This window comes from Herpailurus yagouaroundi, unplaced genomic scaffold, assembly GCF_014898765.1.
Source record: "Herpailurus yagouaroundi ecotype Mexico unplaced genomic scaffold, PumYag 77, whole genome shotgun sequence".
Classification (NCBI taxonomy): domain Eukaryota; kingdom Metazoa; phylum Chordata; class Mammalia; order Carnivora; family Felidae; genus Herpailurus; species Herpailurus yagouaroundi.
Genome location: NW_024412388.1, coordinates 7,187,196 through 7,211,497, shown reverse-complemented (window position 1 = coordinate 7,211,497; position 24,302 = coordinate 7,187,196). Strand labels below are relative to the sequence as shown.

Sequence of the window (24,302 nt, the reverse complement as noted above, 5' to 3'; positions counted from 1 at the left end):
GCATCTAACATTCCCAGGAAGGAAACTATTTTTTCTTTCATTTATTCACTTAACTAGTGGCACTAACAGAGTGCCTACTATGTGCCAGCATGGTTCTGGGGACAAGGGAATGAACAGCAGTGATGAGGTCCCTGCTCTAACCTTATGTTCTAAAGGGAGGAGAGGGGCGCCTGGGTGGCCCAGTTGGTTGAGTCATGATCTCATAGTTTGTGAGTCTGAGCCCCACATCGGGCTCTCCTCTGCGGACGCAGAGCCCACTTTGGATCCTCTGGCCCCCTCTCTCTTCTGCCTCTCCCCTGCTGGAGCTCTCTTTCAGAAATAAACAAACACTAAAAAATAAAAAAATAAAAAAATAAATAAAAAAAGAGAAGAGGGGATGGTGATTAAAGAAAAAAAATCCATAAATGGTATTTCCACTGGGAGGCAGGGTCTTTGCAGATGTGTTCAAGTTAAGATGAGGTCACATTGGATCAGAATGGTCCCTTAATCCAGTAACTGGTGTCCTCACAAGAAGAGGGCAACGTGAACACAGATACATACACACAGAGCCAAGGCCGTGAAAAGACAGAGGACATTGAGGTGGTGCTGCCTCAGGCCAAGAAACACCAAGGATGGCCGGCAACCAACAGAAACTAGAAGAGGCAAGGTTCTTCATCAGGGCCTTCCAAGGAAGCACGGCCCTGCCAACACCTTGACTTTCGACTTCTTCCCTCTGGAGTTGTGACAGAATAAAACTCTGTGGTTTCAAGCCATCCAGTCTGCGATACTTTGTCACGGCGGCCCGAGGAACTTCATACAGAAGCAGGCAGCGTTGCGAGAAGCCGGGACCGCAGACAGGAGAGCAACTTGGAGGACTCGCTGGAGCTCCCCGGCCCTTGTTCTACTTCCCTGCAGCACAAAGCATCCCCACTGAGAAGGGGGCCACAGGACTACCACGTCACCCCTGGGCGAGGCCTCCTCTCCACGGGCAGTGGTCTACCCGTATCTGTGTCTGTCAGAAAGCACGTCTCCATTCCGGAACAGAAGTCTCTCCTTCATATTCAGTGGACAATACATCTACCCGCTGGCCCTCCGTCTACCATCAAGGACCACAGAAAACAAGCACAGGCCATCATCTTCCTCATGGCAGCTTTTCACATTTTTTTAACATAACACTATCACACCCTCTTGAGATTTTCTCTTAAGTTATATGTGCCTATGTCATTTGGGTCATCTTCTCTTGTGAGCCACTTATTAATTCCACCAAGTAACAGACTGAACGTGGCCGGTACTGTTAAAGGCACTGGGATACAGCAGTCAGTAAAACGGATACAAGTCCCTGGCCTGTGGGGCTTACGCTACAGTAGGCGAAGCAGAGAAAACAGGATAAGCAAGTCATGTGTGTGCTACGTCAGCTGGTGACAAAAGCTCAGAGAAAAAGTTATCCATGTCAGATAGAGGTAGCACCTTCAGACAGTAAGGCCAACAAAGGTCACCCTTGTATAAACATCCGAAGAAGTGAATGAAAAAGCCACATGGATTTCAGGGGCTGAGCCTTCCAGCAACAGAGGTCACGGCCGAAATGTTCAGGAAGAGCAAGGAAGCCAGTATGAATAGAGCAGAGGAGCAGCAAGGAGGAGGAGCACAGTGGGAAAGGAGGTCAGGCCGGTTCACACACAGCCCTGGGTCAAGGTGAGGGCTTTGACTCTCATTCTCCATGAGACGGCGAGCCAGTGGAGGGAACCAACAGAACACTGACATGACCCACCTTAGGGGGTGCTTGTTTTCTGTTTCATTTTGTTTAAACTTGTTTATTTGATAAATCTGTGAAACTCTCTTTATCCAACCTGCCAGGCGCATAGCTAATAATATCTACTGATCTGCGATTATGAATAGTAGTGATTATGGGAGAGACCTAATCAGGACTTCCCAGCACCGAGGTGTGCTGCCCAGAACTAACCAGCTGGAGCTGCCCGAGTCTTCCGTTAGTTTGTGACGGCAATGTAACGAGCTGGCTGTGAAAAATAACCCTGCTGTTATACAAGGATGGGCTGACGCTTCAGACTGGTGCTACCCTGAGACTGAAGTGAAGCGAGGGAAGGCACGGCCACTCCAGTAATCCAAGCAAGACATGCTCGTGCCCTGGAACCGACATCAGGCCCACTAGCTGTTTCGGTAAGTAGAGTTCTGCTGAAACGTAGCCATGCTCTTTTGTTTATGTTTTGTCTGTGGCTGCTTTTTGTGCTACAGGGGCAGAAAATAGCTGTGACAGAGGCTATACAGCCTGCAAAACCAAAACATTTACTATCTGGCCCTTTACAGAAAGGGATAGCTGACCCCTGATCTAGAATATGAGGTAAAAAGATGAGGGAACGTTTCAGGCTTCAGCAACTAGAAAAAAAAAAAAAAAATGAGCTGGTATTTTCTGAGAGGGCGTTCCAGGAGAAGATAAGACAATTCTGGACGTGCTCTCTGTGAGATGCTTCTTAGACAGTGTGTGAGTCTGAGGTTCAAGGAATGGTTCTGGGCTGGAGAGATCAACCTACAGACCAGCAACTTGGAGATGGTAAGTAAAGCTGGGAAACCAGATGGAATCAGTAAGAACATCGACACAGATGGAGGACAACAGGTTAAAATATCGACACCCAGCTCCCCGCACCCCCCCCCACCCCTGACATTTACACGTCAGGGAAACGACAAAGAACCATGTGGAGCCCCCAGAAGAAACAGAGACGGGAGGAAAACCAGGAGAGTGCAGAGCTCTGGAAGCCAAAAGAAGAAAGTGTTGCAAGAAGAAGGCCAGAGCCCATCAGCTGGGGCTGAGCCGTTGACTCAGAGCACATCACAGGAGTCCTCACCTGACTGGATTCGCATCAGCAGTGGGTGCAAGGACAGAAGAAGGACACAGAGGCCAGGAAGCAACTCACTCTGGAAGTTCTGTTGTGATGCAGAGCAGAGCAGTGGGGTGGAAGCTGGCAGCAGAAATGAGATCAAGAGAGTTCCTTTACATGTATATTCCCAGGATGGGAGGAGGAACCACATGGAGAATGTTAAAAAAATAAAAGTTTTCCACTTCAGATGGAAAACCTGCCAGAGCAGGAAAGCTGGGAAGTGCTGGGGCAACAGCTCTGAGTTGGAGAGAGGAGGTGGGACCTGGGGACAGAATTCAGGAAGGGCAGGGAGCTTCAAGCTTAACAAAAGCAGGCCACACATACACGCAGGTAGGCGGACGCTACGATGGGAGCTCACATCACTACCACGTCGCTGCCTGCACCTGCTTTCTCCATGACCTAGGAAGGCAGCCCATCAGGCCAGAGCTGCACAGAGAATGAGGTGCTGTGGACTGAAGGAGAGGAGGGTTCAAAACAGACCTGAGGAGCTGGAGAGCAAACGGGAAATACGCTGTAACTACCTGCCAGTATGAAGGGTCTGCTGGAGCGCGTGACCATGAATCTGAAATGAGACAGAGAGCATGGTTCTGGTTTTTTCTCTAGCCTTGTTCCACTGCATGAGACAAATGGGAGCTGGGGAGTGGGATTGAAAACCAGGAGCATGGGGGTGTGGGTGGGGGTGGGGGGGTGCCGGGGTGGCTCAGTCGGCTGAGTGTCTGACTTTGGCCCAGGTCATGATCTTGCGGTCTGTGAGTTCAAGCCCCACGTCGGGTTCTGTGCTGACAGCTCAGTCTGAAGCCTGCTTTGGATTCTGTGTCTCCCTCTGTCTCTGCCCCTCACTCTCTCTCCCTCCCTCCCTCTCTCTCTCTCTCTCTCTCTCTCAAAAATAAACAAACATTAAAAAAAAAAACCAAAAAACAAAACCAGGAACATGGGGAGCACATGGCTGGCTCAGTCAGTAGAACATATGACCCTTGATCTCAGGGTTGCAAGTCTGAGCCCCACACTAGATGTAGAGTTTACTTAAAAATAAAATCTTTAGGGGCACCTGGGTGGCTCAGTCGGTTGAGCATCTGATTCTTTTTTTTTTTAATTTTTTTTTTCAACTTTTTTTTTTTTATTTATTTTTGGGACAGAGAGAGACAGAGCATGAACGGGGGAGGGGCAGAGAGAGAGGGAGACACAGAATCGGAAACAGGCTCCAGGCTCCGAGCCACCAGCCCAGAGCCCAACGCGGGGCTCGAACTCACGGACCGCGAGATCGTGACCTGGCTGAAGTCGGACGCTTAACCGACTGCGCCACCCAGGCGCCCCGAGCATCTGATTCTTAATTTCAGCTCAGGTCATGAGCTCACGGCTTGTGGGTTCAAGCCCAACGTTGGGAGATTCTCTCTCTCTCTTCTTCTGCCCCTCCTCTGCTTATGCTCTCTTTTTCTCAAAATAAATAAATACATAAATAAAAATAAAATCTTAAAAAACAAAACAAAACCAGAAGCATGGTTTAATCCAGGAAGTAAGACAAAGCGAGAGAGAGGTGAGAGAGGGGAGAGACAATGAGTGACTGTGGAATGTAAATGGGTCCAGGAGGGACGTGGGGACACCAGGGAAGGGAGAAGTGAAGAAAGTGGGACAGAGAGGGTGAGCCAGAAAGCTGAAGGTGGCAGTCAGGAAGTCACTGAGATGGAAAGATCTAGAGTATGACCAAGGCAGTGAGTGGCTGATGTCGGATGGAAGACCAGGTTACTAAGGGAAAGCAGCTCAAAAAAGCGCGAGGGCAGAGTCCTGGAAGGTCATCCCTGTGGCTACTGAGATCATCACAAACCATGACACGGTGTTGGGGAGAGAGACAGTGGACTGAACGAGGCAGGGTGAGTGGGTTCAGAGGTCAGCTGTGACAAGGACAGGAATGGGGAACACGGTCTAACGACACAAGGTTCAAATCGATGTGTTCTTAAGGAGGAGGAAGCACGGTCTAGAAGAAATGAGGAAGGGCATAAATTCAGCAAGAGCACTAAAGGGAAAGCCCGTCCACAGAGAAGGACTCTTCCAGGGACTGACGGTGAGGATTTCGGAAAAGGGGATTGCGTGGGGAGAGGTATCCATAACAAGCCATATGGAGATTGGAGACTGAGAGGCAAGGGATGAGGACCCGCGAGACCCAGTGGCTGACATAAGCAGGACAGGGCAAATGCTGAAATGATTCCCGGTGGTCCCAAAGAGACAGGGTGCTGTGACCAGGCACACGCAGAGCTCGGTCTCCTGCCTGACTACCACTGGTGCAGCGTGACCTTAAGCCCCTCCGCATCCCACTAGCTCTCCCAGACATTCTCCAGCATTCCAGGAGGCACTTGGCCATGGTGGAACCAACAGCACTGTTGGTGGCACCCTTCCCAAGGAAAGGGTAAAAACCCAACTGGAATCCTGAGCCCGTCCCCTACCGGAAGACGATCACAGCTTCTCAAAGGTGTTCAGCAGCAACATTTCAGGCAAAGTCACTGTTTCTTGATAACTGATGATTTAATCTGAACCTCTCTCACTTTTAGAGTCAACAGGAGGACGCATAAGCATTTATATTTACCTGGGGAAGAGTCTACGATAACGCCTGTCAAGAGTAACAGTAACTGAAACCCTGCAAATACTTTTTAAAATTTTTTTAATGTTTATTTATTTTTGAGAGAGAGAGAGAGAGTGAGCGCTCAAGTGGGGAAGGGACAGAGAGAGAGAGGGAGACATAGAATCTGAAGCAGGTTCCAGGCTCTGAGCTGTCAGCACAGAACCCAATGCAGGGCTCAAACTCACGTACCACAAAATCATGACCTGAGCCAAAGTCAGACACGTAACCGACTGAGCCACCCAGGCACCCCTCTGCAAATACTTTTAATGGACGACTTACCTACTTCAGAAAGACAGATTATGTGGAAGGCAACTAAGGGAGAGTGCATTAAATGCAGAAATAACAATCATATTAAATTATTCAACGATGTGATGATGAATACAGGTCTGAATGCACCTGCTTTTTCAAACTAGAATCCTAAGTAATTATAATAATTATAATGATAATAATTCTCACGTTCAATAGAAAAGTTCACGTGACAAAAGGTATTTTCAAATACGCAGGATGAATCAGTATCATTGTTTCCCAACAAAGACATACCTGGATATCAACGATGAGCCCATTAATTATAAAAAAAGAAATTTTCACAATAGTTAAATAATTGTCAATGAGACAGCTATAAACATCACATCAGGTGAACTTTTATACCGCAAAAATTCAGACAGTTCTGTTGACAACATTAAATGAACACATGGAAATCCGTAATTAGAGGCCTGTTATTTTGACCATTATTTCAATCTTGCCTTTTCAGATGATTTTATCATAGAAGGAAAGCATCAACCAAACTCATAAAATCGGCTGAGCCAAATTAAGTCTTAATTGCCTTACCATCAGAAATTAAGACCTGGTCCTGTTTGAAACAAAGGATAAAAATTACAGAAAGGAAAACGATTAGTTTGAACAGATCGCCATCAAAATGAATAGAGATGAACAAAACACAACGTAATGATGTTAATCTTTAAACTACTGCTCGCAGGATTTTGAACAGCTGCTGTCCCATGTTCTCGTCTGTGGAAATGCGGCCCAATCTTACCCCGTTGTGAAAATGTCACAACCATAAGCCTCACAGAAAGCCAGGACTAACTGTCCCAGGTAGGAAAGTAAGGCTTACCTGATGCACCTATTGGGGAGGTAGCTGGGGTCATGTTGTGGACATTGAGACCAAGGCTCTGGGAGGGGCCCGGGGCTGATGCTGCTATGGGAGGCCCCAGCGGGTTCTCCCTCTGGGGCGAGGTGAGCGGGGTGGTGGGCTGGGAGGTCTGTCCACCAGCAAGTCGTGCGAGGCGCCTCCGTCGGATCTATAACGTGAGAGGAGAAAAGACCCGTAACTCAACCGCAGAAAACACAATTCTGCCCGAGAAGAACAACATTAACGTCATCAATAACCATCGAAAACCACGCCGGAGCTTAACAACTAAATATGCCTGGAGGAAAAAAGGACCCACTCAAGACAAGTACTGACGTGGCAGACAGGTACACACCTCCTAGTGCCTTACAATCCCTGTTTATCACACCTCCTTGACCGATACTGTGACGCTACCGTAAGCATACTACGTTTCTAAACACGCTGAAGCTCGTTATTTGAATACGACTATGTAACTTGGCCATTTTAAGTAAGTGAGATTTTAAATAAATACCCAATGAGATTCACTGAAACAAAAGTTTCAAAAGTAACAAACGTTACAGGAAGACACAAACGTTACCATCGCTTTCAGCAGCAAAGTGATTAGATTCTTCTTGCTTAACTGCAATCAAAACATAATCGGCCGCTGCTTCCTTATAATACTCCAGGGTTAGCAAGTGATTACAAATATCTACCGCCAAATCCCAGCGCATCACAGAAATGTTTCCCTCACGTTTTGACAGTCATTCATTTACAGCCAGGCAATAAACTCTCACGGACCACCTGCTGTCCCAGGCAGTGAGGATGTCTAACCAACCGTGATAAGGCTTCTGGTTCTGAGCAGGCATCAGAGACGCAAACCAACGAGGCTGCTAGTGCTCATTCTGTTACAGATAAGGAAGATGAAAGAGTCAGCCTGTGACAAATGCTAACAGGGATGGACCTAATCTGAACCAAGAACCTGCCATTCCGACCCTGCGGGAAAGCTGCTCCTTTTATCGTTCAAACGACCAAGAACATCCTAGTTCTTGACCCCAAACCCGAGAAGCCCACTCCTGTGTCCCTGCTGCAAATACATCCCTCGGTGACCTTACACAGAATCCTGAGGTTTGGTTGTTCATCTACCTACATCACTAGGATAAATCCCTCGAAGGAAAGATTAGGTCTTAATTATTGGAAATAAACAGTGAAGAAATAATTAAACACTGATGCAGCACTTTATCTCCCAGCAACGTTCTCAACACTTTATAAATCTATACTCACTGAATCCTCGTAATGAGCCTTCGTGGGTACTTAGGCCGATTTTACATGTGAGCAAACTGAGGCACAGGGGTTAGATACTTGCCTCGTTCATAAGAGGTAGGGCTGGAATTCGAACCCATGCAGTCCAGCTCTAGCGCCCACGCTCTTACCAGCAATCCAGCGGCCTGGGGATCCCTTGTGGTCTCCAAGACCCTCGCAGAGAGCACGTTGAGGCCAAAGCTATTTTTACAGTATCACTAAGATATCTGCCTCTTCAATCTCATTCTCAAGTGTCCAACGGGGTTTTCCAGAGGCTGCATGGCATGGCGTGTCGCAACAAATTAAAGGAGTTAACATGAAAATTCAGCTGCATTCTAGTAAATCAGACATTAAAAAGACCCGAAAAAGTCACTCTTCTCACTACAATTGTTTTGGAAAACGTAGTCGTTTTCGTTAAAAACACATTATTTAGGGGTGCCTGGGTGGCTCAGTCAGTTGAGCATCTGACTCTTGATCCCAGGGTCATGGATCCCAGAGTCCATGATCAGGTCATGATCCCAGGGTCATGGATCATGAGGCCCTGCCTCAGCTCAGAGCCCCTCTCTCTCCCTCGGCTCCTCCCCTGCTCGTGATCTCTCTCTCTCTCTCTAAAATTTTTTCTTAAAGTTCTATTAACATACATTATCGTTTTTACTAATGTCTGCTTTTAAGTTGCTCACCCTTTATTTCTATTATGGTACACATCAAAGAATACAACCCACCTAAACAAAAGCTCTTTGAGATCTTCAACATTTTATAAGAACGTAAAGGGGTCCTGAGACCAAACCTCTGACCGGCAGGCTGCCTCTCTCTCATACGTCCTGATCTCCTTATAGTCGAGCACGGCACCTGGTCTGTAACAGGTGCTCAAGGCTCCCTGACCTGATCTGAACAGAGAACAGTGAAGGTCATCACAGATCATCCGGGGGAGACGTGGTATGAAGATGAAAAAACTCTCTGAAAGAAATCACTGAAGTGTTTCTCTCAAGAACACTTACCCGGGGTGGAGGGTGGGGCAAAGCGAACCAGAAATTCCCACCGCAACCTGTTCCTGATCCAATTACTCGAGCCAGAGCCCCAGGATCTGTGCTCCCTGCTTCCTCGCTGCACCCTCGGCACACACTCTCCTCTCAGCCCCTCTGCCACCACCCTATTCAGGCCACCACCCTCTCTCCCCAGGACCTCTGCAAGAGGTCCTCATCAACCTGTCTGCGTCCACGCTGGCCCGGTAAAAGCGAAGGCTCCGTATTCCTTTCTTTAAACACTTTCAAAGCTTTAGATTTCTGAAAGGCAACTCAAAGCGCAACGAGGTAACACTTCACACCCGTGAAAACGGCTACCATCGAAAAACCATAAAGTAACAAGTGTTAGTGACGATGTGGAGGAAATGGAGCCCTCTGCAATGGTGGTGACACGGTCACGCGGAGCAGGCACCATTTTAAACAGTCTGGTGGTTTCTCAAAACATTACAAATAGAATTACCACACGATCCAGTAAGTCCACGCCGAGGAAATACACAAAAGGCAGGGACGCAAACAGCCATTCGTTCACCCGTGTTCACAGCAGTCATCTGTAAGAGCTAACACGGGGAAGCAACCCAAATGTCCACCAATGGATAAATGGATAAAACGAAATGTGGCACAGCCACACAGTGGAATATTATTCAGCCTTAGAGAGGAAGGACATTCGAGGGGCACCTGGGTGGCTCAGTCGGTTGAGCGTCCGACTTCGGCTCAGGTCATGATCTCAGTCCATGAGTTCGAGCCCCACGTCGGGCTCTGTGCTGACAGCTCAGAACCTGGGGCCCGCTTCGGATTCTGTGTCTCCCTCTCTCTCTGCCCCTCCCCTGCTCATACTCTGTCTCTCTCTGTCTCAAAAAGAAATTTAAAAATTTTTTAAATTAAAAAAAAAAAAAAAAAAAGGAAAGACATTCTGACACGTACTACAACACAGATAAACCTTGAGGACATTATGCTCAGTGAAATAAGCCAGACGCAAAAAGACAAAGACTGTAGGAGTCCACTTGTATAAGGTATCTAGAGGAGTCAAATTCATAGAGACAGAAAGTAGAATGGCAGTTGCCAAGAGCCGGGGCGATTTAAAAACTCTTAAGTATAGAATCAAATGCTAAGTGATAAGAAGGCATGCTCTCCTACTTTCTCCTGCAATCCATTCACATAGCAATCACAGGAATTCTTTAAAAACACAAACCACACTCTGCTGCTCAAACCATTCAATGGCTTCCCACTGCACTTGGAGCAAAAACCGAGTCCTCACCGTGTTCTATAGAGCCAACGTCTGCCTCTCCAGGTTACGGTATGCCACTCCGGGCAATAGCCACACCAGCCCTCGGACGGTTCCTAAGACATCCTAAGCTCTAGCTTGCCTTCAGCCACTTGCAATTGCTTAAGCCTAGAAGCAATTTTTCTAATTCTTGGCATGGCTGGTTCTTTCCCTGCCTTCCATTCTCAGCTTAAATGTCACCTCCTCCTACGGGACTTCCCTGATGGCTTTAGCTAGCACTCTCCTCCCCTCCAAGCTCATGGACACCGCAGCCTTCCAATCGCATGCTTCAGGCACTCCACATGGTCTGCTGTCACATGATCTATTTTTTACTTACTGTCTCGCTTATTATCTGTTTCCCTAGTAGAACGGAAGCTCCGTTGAGAAAACCACATCTATCTTGTTCACTGGCGTATCTCCAGCACCGAGCGTAGGGCCAGGAGCATAACAGCCCCGTACGTATTCAACAACGGGAAAGAGTAATACACGCAATCAAGACAGGCGAAGTATAAAAGCCACACAGAAGAATGTTTAACTGAATATTCAAAGGCCAGACGGTGTTTCAGACTTGATATCAGGTCCCCTTCAGAGATCCACTCATTGAACAGATGCTCATCGAGCACCACAGTAAACTCAGCCCCTGCTGTCACGGCCCTCAGATTCTAGCAAAGACCAAAAGAACAGCCAAACGGACAAAAAGGATGCCAGGTGGTTACAAGCACCCTTAGAGAAAAATTAAGCACGGGAGGGATAGCAGGGCACGCTGGGGAGAGGGCGCTGCGATTTTTAGAGAAGGTGGGTGGAAAAGCCTCTCTGGTAAACGGGGCTTCTGCAAGCACGAAGGAAGAGAGGAAGCGAACCAGGTGGGTGTCTGGGAAGTATGAGGGGGCTTGTGAGTGGCTCATGCTGGAGGTCAGCAAGACTTGTGGGGCTGGAGCAGAACGAGCCAGAGGGAAACAGCAGACGATGAGTTCAGAGGCATGAAGGGGCCTCATAAGCCACGGTGAAAGCACTGGCACTGGGAAGCCACCAGGGGGTTCTGATCAGAAAAGTGACATGATTCAACTTATATCTGAAAATTATTATTTTGGCTGCTACAGAGAATCGGCTGTAGGGGAGAAAGGGAGCAGGCAGAGGCTACTTAGGAGGATGCTGTGACCTGAACTCGGATGCGTGGCTGTGAAGACCGTGGTGAGTGGTCAGCTGGGATGTGTTCTGTAGGTGGAGCACAAGCTCACGGGATCTGCTGACGGAATGGAGGGAAAACAGGAAAGAACCGAAGGAAGTAGGGCTGACACCGAAGTCCTGGGCCTGAGACGAAGACTGAGGTACGAAACACGGAGGGAGGGAGGAGACGCAAATTGTTTTAGACACGTGATTATCAGACGCACAGATGGACTCGTCTTTGTGTGAATTCTACGATTTTTTTAATGGAGTATAAAATAGTAATTAAATAAACAGCAATTAAAATTAAAATATATGATCTGGGGTGCCTGGGTTAAAAATGTCCAACTCTTGATTTCGACTCAGGTCACAATCTCATGGTTTGTGAGATCGAGACCCTCGTCTGGTTCTGTGCTGGCAGCATGGAGCCTGCTTGGGTATCTCTCTCCCTCTCCCTCTGCCCCTCCCCAGCTCACACGTTCTCTCTCTCTCTCTTAAAATAAATAAATAAACATTTTTTTAAAAAATACATTAAATTAAAATATACGACCTGATGTGCAGGACAGAGCACAGGTTAGAGATGGCACATAAAGCCACGAGCTGGGATGAGATCACCTAGGCAGGTGTGCAGACAGAGACAAAGTCTGAGGATGGAGCCCTTGGACACAACTGAGAGGGGGAGATGAGGTGACACCACTAAAGGACCCTGAAAGTAGTGTCAAGAAGCCTCTGGGCTCTCCAGAAGAAGGTTCACTGGCTTCCTAAAACCCAGTCAGAGAATTTCAAGAGGGATCACTCTATTTATAGGCCGAGCAACATGAAGACTGAGAACTGACCACTGGAGTTGGTGATGAGGTGGTAACTGAGGGCCTCATCAGACCCTATTTTGATGGATTGGAGGGGATGAAAGCTTGACTGCAGTGGGGCTGACAAAGAATGGGAGACTAAGGGCGCCTGGGTGGATCAGTCAGTTGGGCCTCCAACTTCGGCTCAGGTCGTGGTCTCGCGGTTTTTGAGTTTGAGCCCGTGTCGGGCTCTGGGCTGACAGCTCAGAGCCTGGAGCCTGTGTCGGATTCTGTGTCTCCCTCTCTCTCTGCCCCCTCCACCACTCGCATGCATGCGTGCTCTCTCTCTCTCTCTCTCTCTCTCAAAAATAAATAAACATTAAAAAAAATGAAAAGAACAGGAGGCTAGAAGTACTGATTTCTGTGGGAATGCAAGCTGGTGCAGCCACTCTGGAAAACAGCATGGAGGTTCCTCAAAAAACGAAAAAGAGAACTACCCTACGACCCAGCAGTGGCACTACTAGGCATTTATCCATGGGATACAGGTGTGCTGTTTCGAAGGGACACACACACCCCCATGTTTATAGCAGCACTATCGACAATAGCCAAAGTATGGAAAGAGCCCGAATGTCCATCGATGGATGAAGGGTTAAAGAAAATGTGGTGTATATATACACAATGGAGTATTACTTGGCAATCAAAAAGAATGAAATCTTGCCATTTCAACTACCTGGATGGAACTAGGGGGTATCATGCTAAGTGAAATCAGTCAGAGAAAGACAAAAATCATATGACTTCACTCACATGAGGACCTTAAGAGACAAAACAGATGAACATAAGGGAAGAGAAACAAAAATAATATAAAAACAGGGAGGGAGACAAAACAGAAGAGACTCATAAATATGGAGAACAAACTGAGAGTTGCTGGAGGGGTTGTGGCGGGGGGATGGGCTAAATGGCTAAGGGGCACTAAGGAATCCACTCCTGAAATCACTGTTGCACTATATGCTAACTTGGATGTAAGTTTTCAAAAAATGAAAGATAAAATTTAAAAAAAAAAAGTGCCGATTTCTGAAACTTTTTACTGTGAAAAAAAGAGCGTAAGTGGGAAAGGGGAGGGGGCGATTACGGTGAAGGTCCATGGAATCCACTCTGCCGAGGAAGGGAAAGAAGGATGAAAGTTCATGAACACAGACGGGCTGCGGACCCCAGTGGCATTACTTGCATGACACGGTAGGAAATGTGGTGCAGGAGAAGCGAGATCCATCAGGAAACCTGCATTTCGGTGCCACCACGGATTGGCCATGCTTGCTGTCATGTTGGATAACACACTGAACTCTCCAGAGTCACCTTCTCGTCAGCTAGAAAACAGGCATAATAAACTCAGCCCTAAACAGCTTTCCCAGGCAGTTGCTACAACTAAATGGGGTGATACAGGTAAAAGTGAACATGAATGAGTGAGTTGTGGTATATTCCTATACGGGCATCCATGCAGGAATCAAGTGCATGAGCTTGTGCCCTATTCAACGGTCTGGAAGATTCTCACAAACAATCCGGAGCAGAAGCCAGATGTAAAAAAGCATCGACCGCATGATTCCATTTGTAACAAGTTCCAAAACAAGAAAAAACAGAGGCATGAGCAAGCTTCTCAGTAGTAGTGCTGGTCTTTGCTTTAATTTTTTTTTTCAACGTTTATTTATTTTTGCGACAGAGAGAGACAGGGCATGAACGGGGGAGGGGCAGAGAGAGAGGGAGACACAGAATCGGAAACAGGCTCCAGGCTCTGAGCCATCAGCCCAGAGCCCGACGCGGGGCTCGAACTCACGGACCGCGAGATCGTGACCTGGCTGAAGTCGGACGCTTAACCGACTGCGCCACCCAGGCGCCCCTGGTCTTTGCTTTAAAACGGACACTATATTCACAGCTGTGTCCACTGTGTGAAAATTCACTGCTGCACACATTGAATATGGGTAGCAAGTTCATGGGTATTTCATCATGTTCTTCATCAACTTTTAAACGTTAAATACAGTCTCTTATATGTTTTAAACATAATGTAATTTCAAGGTGTTTTTTTTCAAGTTTATTTATTTTGACAGAGTGTGAGCAGGGGAGGGGCAGAGAGAGAGAGAGAGGGAGAGAGAGGAAAAGAGAGAGAGACAGAGAATCCTAAGCAAGCTCCTCACTGTCAGTACAGAGCCCAATGTGGGGCCCAAACTCCCAAACCGTGAGATCACGACCTGAGCGGAAACCAAGAGTCGGACGCTTTACCAACTGCGTCACCCAGGCGCCCCAAGCACGATGGAATTAAAAAAAAATTTTTAATGTTTACTTTTGAGAGGGAGAGAGGGGCAGAGAGAGGGAGGCAGACATAGAATCTGAAGCAGGCTCCAGCCTCTGAGCTGTCAGCCCAGAGCCCAACGCGGGGCTCGAACCCACGAACCGTGAGATCATGACCTGAGCCAAAGTCAGACGCTTAACCAACTGAACCACCCAGGCGTCCCCAGGATGTAATTTTTAAAAAATTAATCCTACTTATCCTTCAAGGCCTAAAATGCTACATTCTCTGTGTGGATGGATGCTATGAAGTTTTTTCAATTTTGTATGAAAGAGTAATTAAATAAATTGTAATTAAAGTTAAAACCTGTATTCACTGATACTGAAATTAAAGTAGTATTTTTATTTTTAAAGTGTGTTTATCTGTACACACCAATGCAACAGAGGGCCTGGTAAAAGAAGACTTTAAATTCTCAGGGAAATCAGTGTTTGGGGAGATCTGGTTGAAGTTGAGTAGAGTTACGTTAGAGGTAGCTAACTTGGGAGCCCACGCTGGACTTCAAATTCAAGTTCAACCTTTACTACTTACTACCAAGGTAGGATCAAGGTAAGTCACTTACCCTCTCTGTGCTTCAGTTTCCACATCTGTACAATGGGTGTGGAAAGAGTAGCCTCCACACAGAGTTATGAGAAAACCACCACCCACTCCCCGTTTTCTACTTCATTTTTCTCCATGGCTCTTATCTGACCTCCGACACATGCGATGCTATTTATGTACTGCTTATTCACCATTCACCATTCCCCAACTCTAAGCCCTTAACACAGGACTTTTCTCAGTTGTCTTTACAAGAGGACCCAGCACATGGTAGATGCTGCTTAAATATTTGCCAAAGTAATGAGAGAATGAAAAAATACTAGAAAATGCACGGTGCGTAAAATTTACTACTTAGGAATTAATATTACCATTATTTTGAAAAAGCACACATTGGGGCGCCTGGGTGGCGCAGTCGGTTAAGCGTCCGACTTCAGCCAGGTCACGATCTCGCGGTCCGTGAGTTCGAGCCCCGCGTCGGGCTCTGGGCTGATGGCTCAGAGCCTGGAGCCTGTTTCCGATTCTGTGTCTCCCTCTCTCTCTGCCCCTCCCCCGTTCATGCTCTGTCTCTCTCTGTCCCAAAAATAAATAAACATTGAAAAAAAAAATGAAAAAGCACACACACTGCTTTTGGAAAAAAAGCAAAGCCACTTTTATATTTGGTGCCAGGTTCAGCCTGAGATGTGAAATTCAAACGTTCTCCTCGGTGAAACAAACATAGAATAAATGTCCTGACTCACTGCAATAAGGCTGGAAGGAAGTTTTCCAAGAAAGATTTCCACTGGGCTGATGTTCCCCGATCCCTACCCCCAACACTCCACAAACACAGGTTTAGGAAAAAGAAGAAGAAAAGAAAAAGGAGAATCAGGACTTTGTGAATTATACTGTGGGCCATTAATGAAGACAGAGAAGCGCAGTAAGGGACACAGGCAGGTCCGTGCACGACACGAACTGGTAGGAGGTGAGGATAAAACCTGCCCTCACCTCCCCCATCTTCAAGACCTACTAGAAAGAGGAGAAACGGCCATGAAAGGGCCAGCGCTCGGGGCTGTCTGCAGGGGACTCAACGGGGGACAGTGCCCTTTGAGGCGCCGACCACTTTCTACGAAGGTGGGGGCTTACATGGGTGATGGGCACTGAGGAGGGCACTTGTTGGGATGAGCACTGGGGTGCTGCATGTAAGCGATGAACCATGGGAATCTACCCCAAAAAGCAAGAGCACACTTTACGCACTGTATGTTAGCCAATTTGACAATAAATTATATTAAAAAATAATCATCATAAAATAATAATTAAAAAAATAAACTGTTTAGCAGCCTGAGAACCCTGGGAATATCTAGACAGGAGACTCCCAAGAGACGGCTTTGAGCAATCGAAGGCATAAAGGCTTATCTAATTAACTTGACTATTAAGAGATGTGACCTCACTTTTATCACAAACAGCGCATCACAACATATGAGACACAAACTAAAAATAGTTCAGCACATCAAAATATTATTCAACTTTTTTCTCTTTGCTTACTCTTTTTAGCACTAAGCACATAAGACTGGTATCATCTCTCTTAGGTTGAACAAGTCCTTTTTCAAAGAACTGTTTTCCCAGATGTCACAAAGAGAAAATACCAAAAGCATAAAAAAGGAACTTGTGATTCTTCAACTTATGTCCTAAACCACAATTCAAACCCAGACATACAGATCATGAAACCTCATATCTAGAGTTTTTCTGGTCTTGACTATCTCAGTTCTCATTTCACAAGTGACATGAAAATAGGGTTTTCCCCAGAACTGTTCTACCTGACGCCTTTCCCTACCCTTGCGGACCTGATTAAAAATAGATTCAAAACAGCTACCGTTCAAAACAGCAAGGGCCACTGTGGGGCAGAGACTCTGACGGGATGGGCCAAACTCTGCTCCTCTTATTTTTACTGGGATTGGGGGTGGGGGTGGGGTGGGGGGGGGAGCTGGGGGACAAATCCCAAAAGCACTGTTTGTTTGTTTTCTAATGTTTTAATTTATTTATCTAGCGAGACAACGAGCAAGAATGGGGGGGAGGGGCAGAGGGAGAGAGAACCTTAAGCAGGCTCCACTCTCAGCGTGGAGCCTGACATGGGGCTCAACCCCACACCCCTGGGATCATGACCTGAGCCAAAATCAGAAGTCGGACGCTTAACTGACTGAGCCACCCAGGTGCCCTGAGATACCTCTTGTTCTGATTATTGTTGGTTTTGTTTTCTTTGTTCATAGCTGGCCATGTCTAAAACTTACAAGACGCTACGACAACCTCACAATATGCCTGGATCTAAGCCCAACAGTATACCTCAAAGTAACGCATTCAATCAAATCTGAACATCACAGCTCTGTGATTAAAAATTCACCAGCTACATTTTAAAAATTCACCATTTTAGGGGCTCTAAGACAAAAAAATAATTTTTAGTGATATGATAAACACTTACCCAGCTCTTAATCCATGTGCCAGATGCTATTCTAAGGGATTCATGTTTATAAATCTAGTTAAGAATCCAAGGCAATCAGTACATTCATCTTCCCATTTTACAGATGAAGAAACCAAACTCAGAGAGGTTAAGGGACTTGCTCAAGGTCACACAGCCAGTAAATGAAAGAACAGATATGAGCCCAGACAGTCCAACTCTGGAGTATACAACACTAACCACAGCCCACGGATCTTCACAGCAGAAAATCTCTTCTGAAGTTGCAACGACCTGTAGATAGAGGCAGCCTTATTCCCCTGAGGACACGGTAATGTTCATTATCAGTTATGAATTCTACATGAATTGATACACAGAATGTTATAATTTCAGATACTGTATTCGTACTCCAATATTAGAGTGTTCGTGAACTCCCTCTTGGATGAGTGTGTATACTGAAATAAAGAATATTTCCATTTTCTGGTCCAGAGTGTAGAGAGCACAGCAAATAAAACAAACAAAAATAATACTTTCTGAACATAATCTTGCCCCCTCCCCAAATTCAGTCCTTTATTGGTTCATTAAGTGCACGTAAGTCACTGTAGCAGACAGTAAAGATGACATAACATCCAAGTCATAATCCCTACCCTCAAGGATTTCCAGATCCACTGAGGAAAGACAGATGAAAACCAATAATTATGATACAGCACAAAAGGTCTGCACAAGACATAACAGCAGCAAAAAAGGCACAAAGGAGGGCAACTCAGACCCCAACTCAATCTGGGGTATCTGTTATTGCTTGATGGGAAGGTTACACACTCATACACGACATGCATACATACACATGTGCATACATAGAGAGCTCGATAATGCTGATCTTTAAAAGAAAACGCGTTTTCCATTTTTTATTTTTTGCAAACATGTTTTCTATTCACTTCGAGATCTCCCGCTCTTAAAAGGAGGGATATTTTTATGTGTGTTTTACCACGGTACTTTTTTTAACTGAGTTGGAAAAAAGCTGGTGGCACAAGGTCACACACAGTAATTCCATCTGGGTATATTCACATCACAAGGGGTATCATTAGCGCAAATTATACACAAATGACAATGGCAATGATGCGTAATAAATTTCACACAAGTTTTTTTGTTTTAATGTTTTTCACGTTTATTTTTTAGAGAGCGCGTGCACATGCAAGCAGGGGAGGGGCAGAGAGAGGGGTACCGAGCATCTGAGGTGGGTTCTGTGCCGACAGCAGACAGCCCACTGAGGGGCTGAACTCACAAACTTTAGCAAGACCGTGACCTGAGTGGAAGTCAGATGCTTAACCGACTGAGCCACCCAGGCGTGCCCCCTTTCACACAATCTCTGATGAAGGAAATGAAACCATCATCATTCCTCGTGATGCCTGTAAAGCCTGAGAACATTCAGGTCAGAGGGCAGCTCTGCTCCGGATCATCGTCACTCCAGCACCCGGGGTGACAAAGCAGTCTCTAGAGGACACACTACTAATCGTCAGGGCAGAAGGAAGGGAGCGAGGAGCAGTGTAAACTGGCCCAGAAGGGACCCTTCTGCTCCCATTTCCTTGGCTGAAACAAGTCACATGGCCATCCCTACGGCCACTGGGGTGGAGAAACAGAACCTTCCCCCAGGAAGGGGGCAGGGAATATCTGAACAAGAATACAAGTCTGGTACACGAGAGTCTCTTTTTAACTGGCCACACACCTGACGGTAGGGGTCACTTGCTATGCTGCTGTCTGCGCCTCCCCTGGCACACTCCTCCCCAGGAGAACCACCCAGCAGCCCCTCCTTCGGGTCTTTGCTCAGACGCTGCCTTCCCAGGGAGACCTTCCCTTACCACCTCCTACTTCCCATCTCCGTTTTTCTCTTCTTCATACTTTCAAACGGTTCAGCCAAAACCGACAGGTACGTGTATGCACGTACGCATACGTGGGTACACACACACGTACATACCGAGAGAGAAGGTGAACGCGGGCAAAAAGGCAACACCAAAAACTGATCAATCTGGGTGACTCAATCAACCTTTCTGCAGATTTGGAAATTTCCAGAGTAAAAAGTTGAAAAAATGAGATCCGCCAGCACGGTTCGTGTCTTCGCTAGCTGTGTTCAGCTGCACAGAGCAGGCACGGAGTCGAAGTATCCGGGGTTGCTGAGCGAGCACAAGGGAGGTCATGGGCAGTGTGCACAAGGGGGGAGTGCGAGGAAGTAGCAGCCCAAGACAAAGGAAGCCCAGGCGGCATTTGGATTCTGGGTTCTGGTCTCTTCGTGTGACCCAGCTATCCTTCTGTCCTTGGGTTCAGAAAGAAGACCCCAGCACCCTTAAAATTAATCTCCTGTTCTGCTTTAGCTTGGAGAGTTGTTCTGTCACTTGCTGTGTGGATGTCTGTAGCTACATCCATTTCAACTCCTCAGAGACACACTCAATAACCAGTGCACAGAGTATCGCCTCGATCTTCTCACCAGGTTTCCAAGATTCAAATTCACTTACACGAGCTATATATTTATTACTGTCAAGACAAACCACCCCAGACAGCAATTTTGAAAATTGTGCAACATACAAATTCAAATGCAATGCAAGTCATCTGCCTGGAGTTTCTTCTTCCAGACAGGTAGGAGTGAGCCAGGTGAGGGGACAGAGAAGACAGGTAGGAGTGAGCCAGGTGAGGGGACAGAGGAGCACTCACAAAGGCAGGGGGCTTCGTGAGAACACACAGTGTGTTAGGGAATTCTGAGTCGTTTAAGGATGAGGGTGGACGGCCACGGCAAGACACAGGGCAGGAAAGACAGGCTGAGACAAGCTCCTGATAAGCTCTGAATGCCCTCCTAAGACCGATCTTTTTCTAGAAGGAAAGGAAGAGATTTTGAAGGATGTAAGCAGGGGAATAACTGGGTTGGATCTGTCTTTTAAAAAAATTTTTTTTAATGTTTATTTATTTTTGAGAGAGACAGAGACAGAATGCGAGTAGGTTAGGGGGCAGAGAGAGAGGGAGACACAGAATCCGAAGCCGGCTCCAGGCTCTGAGCTGTCAGCACAGAGCCCGACGTGGGGCTAGAACTCATGAGCCCCAACCGACTGACCCACACAGGTGCCCCGGATCTGTCTTTTAAAACAAAGCACTCTAGCCACTATGTGGAGAATGGACTGTGGAAGGGACAGGTCCAGGGACAAGGTGTATAATCAAGAGAACTTGGGTCATTATTCAGAAGTGAGATGTGAGGAAGGGTGGGGTCTAGATCTCAGACCTAAGCAGAGGGCACAGTCCCTAAAACAGAGACTATGAAAGAAGGAGGTTTTGAAAAGAAAAGGTGTGTTTCAACTACACCCACACAGAACGCCCTACAGGCAGCTGCCCTGTAGGCCTGGTACGTATGTATGTATATATCTATCTATTTATCTATTTATTTATGGAAATAGTTTCCACTTCCCTGTTCTAGCAAGGGTTGGAAGGCATTAGCGAAAAACACCATAAATCATATTTTTAATTTAACTTACAGTCACATTGATAACGAAATTAGGACAGAAGTAAAATGACACAAAAAAATAAGATCAAGCCAGAAGTGAAGTGAGTACGCATCACACGTGTATATCAACACAATATGTACATATCACAGGTCTATATCTGCAGAGGTTTAATGCCAAAGTACAAACCAGAAAAAGCAATTTTAGAGCAGCCCAAATGAGGAGATCCACACATCACCTTGGCTGACGTGACCTGATTCAAAGACAAATTTTAGAGTACCGAGGGCAGGGGTTCAAAACCTGAGGGTCAGGAGGGTGTCCAGTTTTCATAAGCTTTTCAAAGAGGTCCCTGACTCAGATGAAAAGCGACTCTCGCACGTCACGCACGGGCTGAGTATCCTTCACGAAATCCCCCGTAGAAATGTGTTCCCAACAGAAGTCTTGATAAGAACTGTGTCACGGTGAGATTTAGTGGCTTTCCAACGACACTCCAAAGCAGAGCCATGTGTATAAGCTGCCGCAGGTTGAGAAGACACGTTCCCACTGTCTACCATGCTGGGGTAGAGATTTGGGGACAGATTTCAAGCAGGAGATGTGACCGGCAAGGGGATGTGAGAGTCGTCAGTATGTACCTGGTAGATAACTACAGATGCCAAGAGGGCAGCACTTTGCTTTCTAGTTCACATCCATCTCCTGAGTACTTCTGAATGAAGCATGGCCCACAGGAGGTGCTAAATAAGTACCTGGAGAATAAATAAAAGGAATGCCCCCGAACATGATATTCATTCATTCATCCATTCATTCATTTATTCAATAAATGCCCCTGGAAGGTGGGAAACGAAAGGAAAATCAAGAACAGAATCCTGAGATGCCTGAGTGGCTCAGACGGTTAAGTGTCTGACTTTGGCACAGGTCATGATCTCACGGCTCATGGGTTCGAGCCCTGCATAGGGCTCTGCGCTGACAGCACAAAACCTGCTTAGGATTCTGTCTCCTTCTCTCTCTACCCCTCTCTTGCTCATGCGTGCACACTCGTGCGCTCTCTCTCAAAAATAAATAAATAAACATTAAAAAAAAAAAAAAAAAGACCAGAATCCTGAAAAACATCATTTAAGGTGTATCAGGAAAGAGCAGCCTGCAATGGTGACGGGAAAAGTAAGAAGGGAAGCAAGGAAGCAGTATACCCATGGCATCCAAAGGAAAACACTTTCCGAAACAGAGTGATTGCCAGGGTCAAAAGCCGAAGACAAGTTAACCAACATGTTCAGAAAAGTGCCCCAGCATCTGGCAATCTTAGCATGAGTAGTTTGGATGCAGCAGTGAAGGGAAAAGCCTCCCAAAAAAGCACAAGGAGGGAGGCCCCTAAAAATGAGGGGGAGGGGAGGAGATCCACTCTCCTAAGGGTCTGGTCTGTGAAAGGGGACGACAGGGATCAAGTGACAGCTAGAGGGGAAAGCAGGACCAGAGGTGGCATCTTGCTGTTTTTGCCACCGGTGTGGACTGGAGATCTTCTGCATCAAAAGGGAGTAGAGAAGGAAGGCCGAAGATGGAAATGATTACCAAGAAAGCCAGGCACAGGGCAAGACAGGACAGGACAGAGCACGGAGGGAGAGGGAGACGGTGCCCTCCAGAGCAGAGATACAAATCAAGCACTGAGAACAGGGGTCAGCACCCCATAAACATTTCCCCTCTAGCACGACCACAATTACTGTTTTTATTAGGAAGATTTCCGTGACAATGAAGTAGGGAGGGAAAGGCGAGAGGCCAGAAGTGCCTGACCACAACCGTTTCTTTTGAAAAGCAGAAGACAATGATGTCACCTGCAGGGAATGAGGAGGGGCTGTCCCTTCAGCCACGTGGGGGTTGGGGGGTGGGTTCTTCTAACAGCCCTGGAGGGCAGCAGAACAGTCTGGAGGGCTGTGGAAGGGCAAAGACACACACCTTGTGTCTTCCTAGACACCTCTAGCTGCTCAAGACTTCCTTCCTTCCTTCCTTAAGCAAGACTCCTCTGTTTTCTGGACATGGTCAGGCAGGTAGGGAGCGCTGAACCTACATCAAGCAATAGCTCTGTGACCCTGGGCAAGTGACTGAGTATCACCTTCCTTGTCTACAGATAAAATGAGAACAGTGACCGTACCTTCACTTTATAGGGTTAAACAGCCATCACCCACGGAAAGCGTTTAGCACATCGTAGGTGTTGAAGACATTAGCTACTATTGCTATCATTATGAGTGTTTCTGGCACGCCAAAAAAAACCAAAAAGCCAAAAAAACAATGCTTTTCAAGAACAGGCCCCCCAAAATGGTAGCTTGTCATGTTAAGTACTGCATTAGAAAAGATTAGTAAATACTTTAAAAAAAGAAAAAGAGGGGAAGTGAAAGATCAAAGTCAATCATTCTGTGGTATAATTAACATACGAAGAAAAATAGTCCACCAACACCTGTGCCCACTTACATTCCATTTTCCTTCCGATTATTTTTTATTTCCTCAAGGCCTATTTCTTACCCTAATCCGACCCAAAACTCAGATGGAGCCCCCCCCAAATGTGCCGCACTATGCCAGCACCTCTGTACCTTCAGAAAATGACACTGGATCACAAAAAGGTGACGGCGAAAAAGCTAGCCCTCCAAAACCCAACCCAGCACCCTGGACACTGAGGTAGGAGCCCTACCCCTCTTCTAGAAAGCAATCTGGCTATATTCCAGAAAACTCCTTCAAGATGATCACATCCTTTGATCCAGTAATTCTGCTTCCGGAAATCTTAGGGAAATGATCAGAAAATGAGATAAAGATTCACATACAAAACTTCATCACAAAATCATGTATAATATTAGAAAAGAGGGCTGCCTGGCTGGCTCAGTCGTAGACAATATGACTCTTGATCCGAAGGGTTGTGAGTTTGAGCTCCATGTTGCGAGTAGAGTTTACATTAAACAAAAAATAAAAATAAAAAAAATAAAAAACTGGCGGGGAGCCTGGATGGCTCAGTTGGTTAAGTGTCTGATTTCAGCTCAGGTCATGATCTTGTGGTTCGTGGGTTCAAGCCCCGCATTGGCCCCTGTGCTGACAGCTCAGAGCCTAGAGCCTACTTCGTATTCTGTGTCTCCCTCTCTCTGCCCCGCCCCCATTCACTCTCTCTCTCTCTCTCTCTCTCTCTCTCTCTCTCAAAAATAAACGTTACAAAAATTAAAAAAACAAAACAAAACTGGGGTGTCTGGGTAGCTCAAGTGGTTAAGCATCCAACTTTGGCTCAGGTCACGATTTCACAATTCATGAGTTCAAGCCCTGCATCAAGCTGTGAGCTGACAGTGCAGAGCCTACTTTGGATCCTCTGCCTCCCTCTCTCTCTGCCCCTCCCCAGCTTGTGCTCCCTCCCTCTCTCTCCAAAATAAATAAAATATTACGAAAGAAA

At 46.5% G+C, this 24,302-nt stretch overlaps 1 protein-coding gene across 9 annotated transcripts in view; it reads right to left on the bottom strand.

Moving 5' to 3' along the window:
• Positions 1-24,302, bottom strand: part of UBE4B (ubiquitination factor E4B) — a 125,549-nt gene that overhangs the window by 78,566 nt on the left and 22,681 nt on the right. For 8 of the 9 annotated variants that reach the window (XM_040460757.1, XM_040460750.1, XM_040460749.1 and 5 more), the window contains exon 2: positions 6,596-6,782. In XM_040460757.1, coding sequence (XP_040316691.1) covers positions 6,596-6,782 — 187 coding nt within the window. Of the gene's footprint in view, positions 1-6,595; positions 6,783-8,019; positions 8,129-24,302 lie in introns of those variants that run through there. The other variant, XM_040460752.1, reaches the window with a different exon arrangement.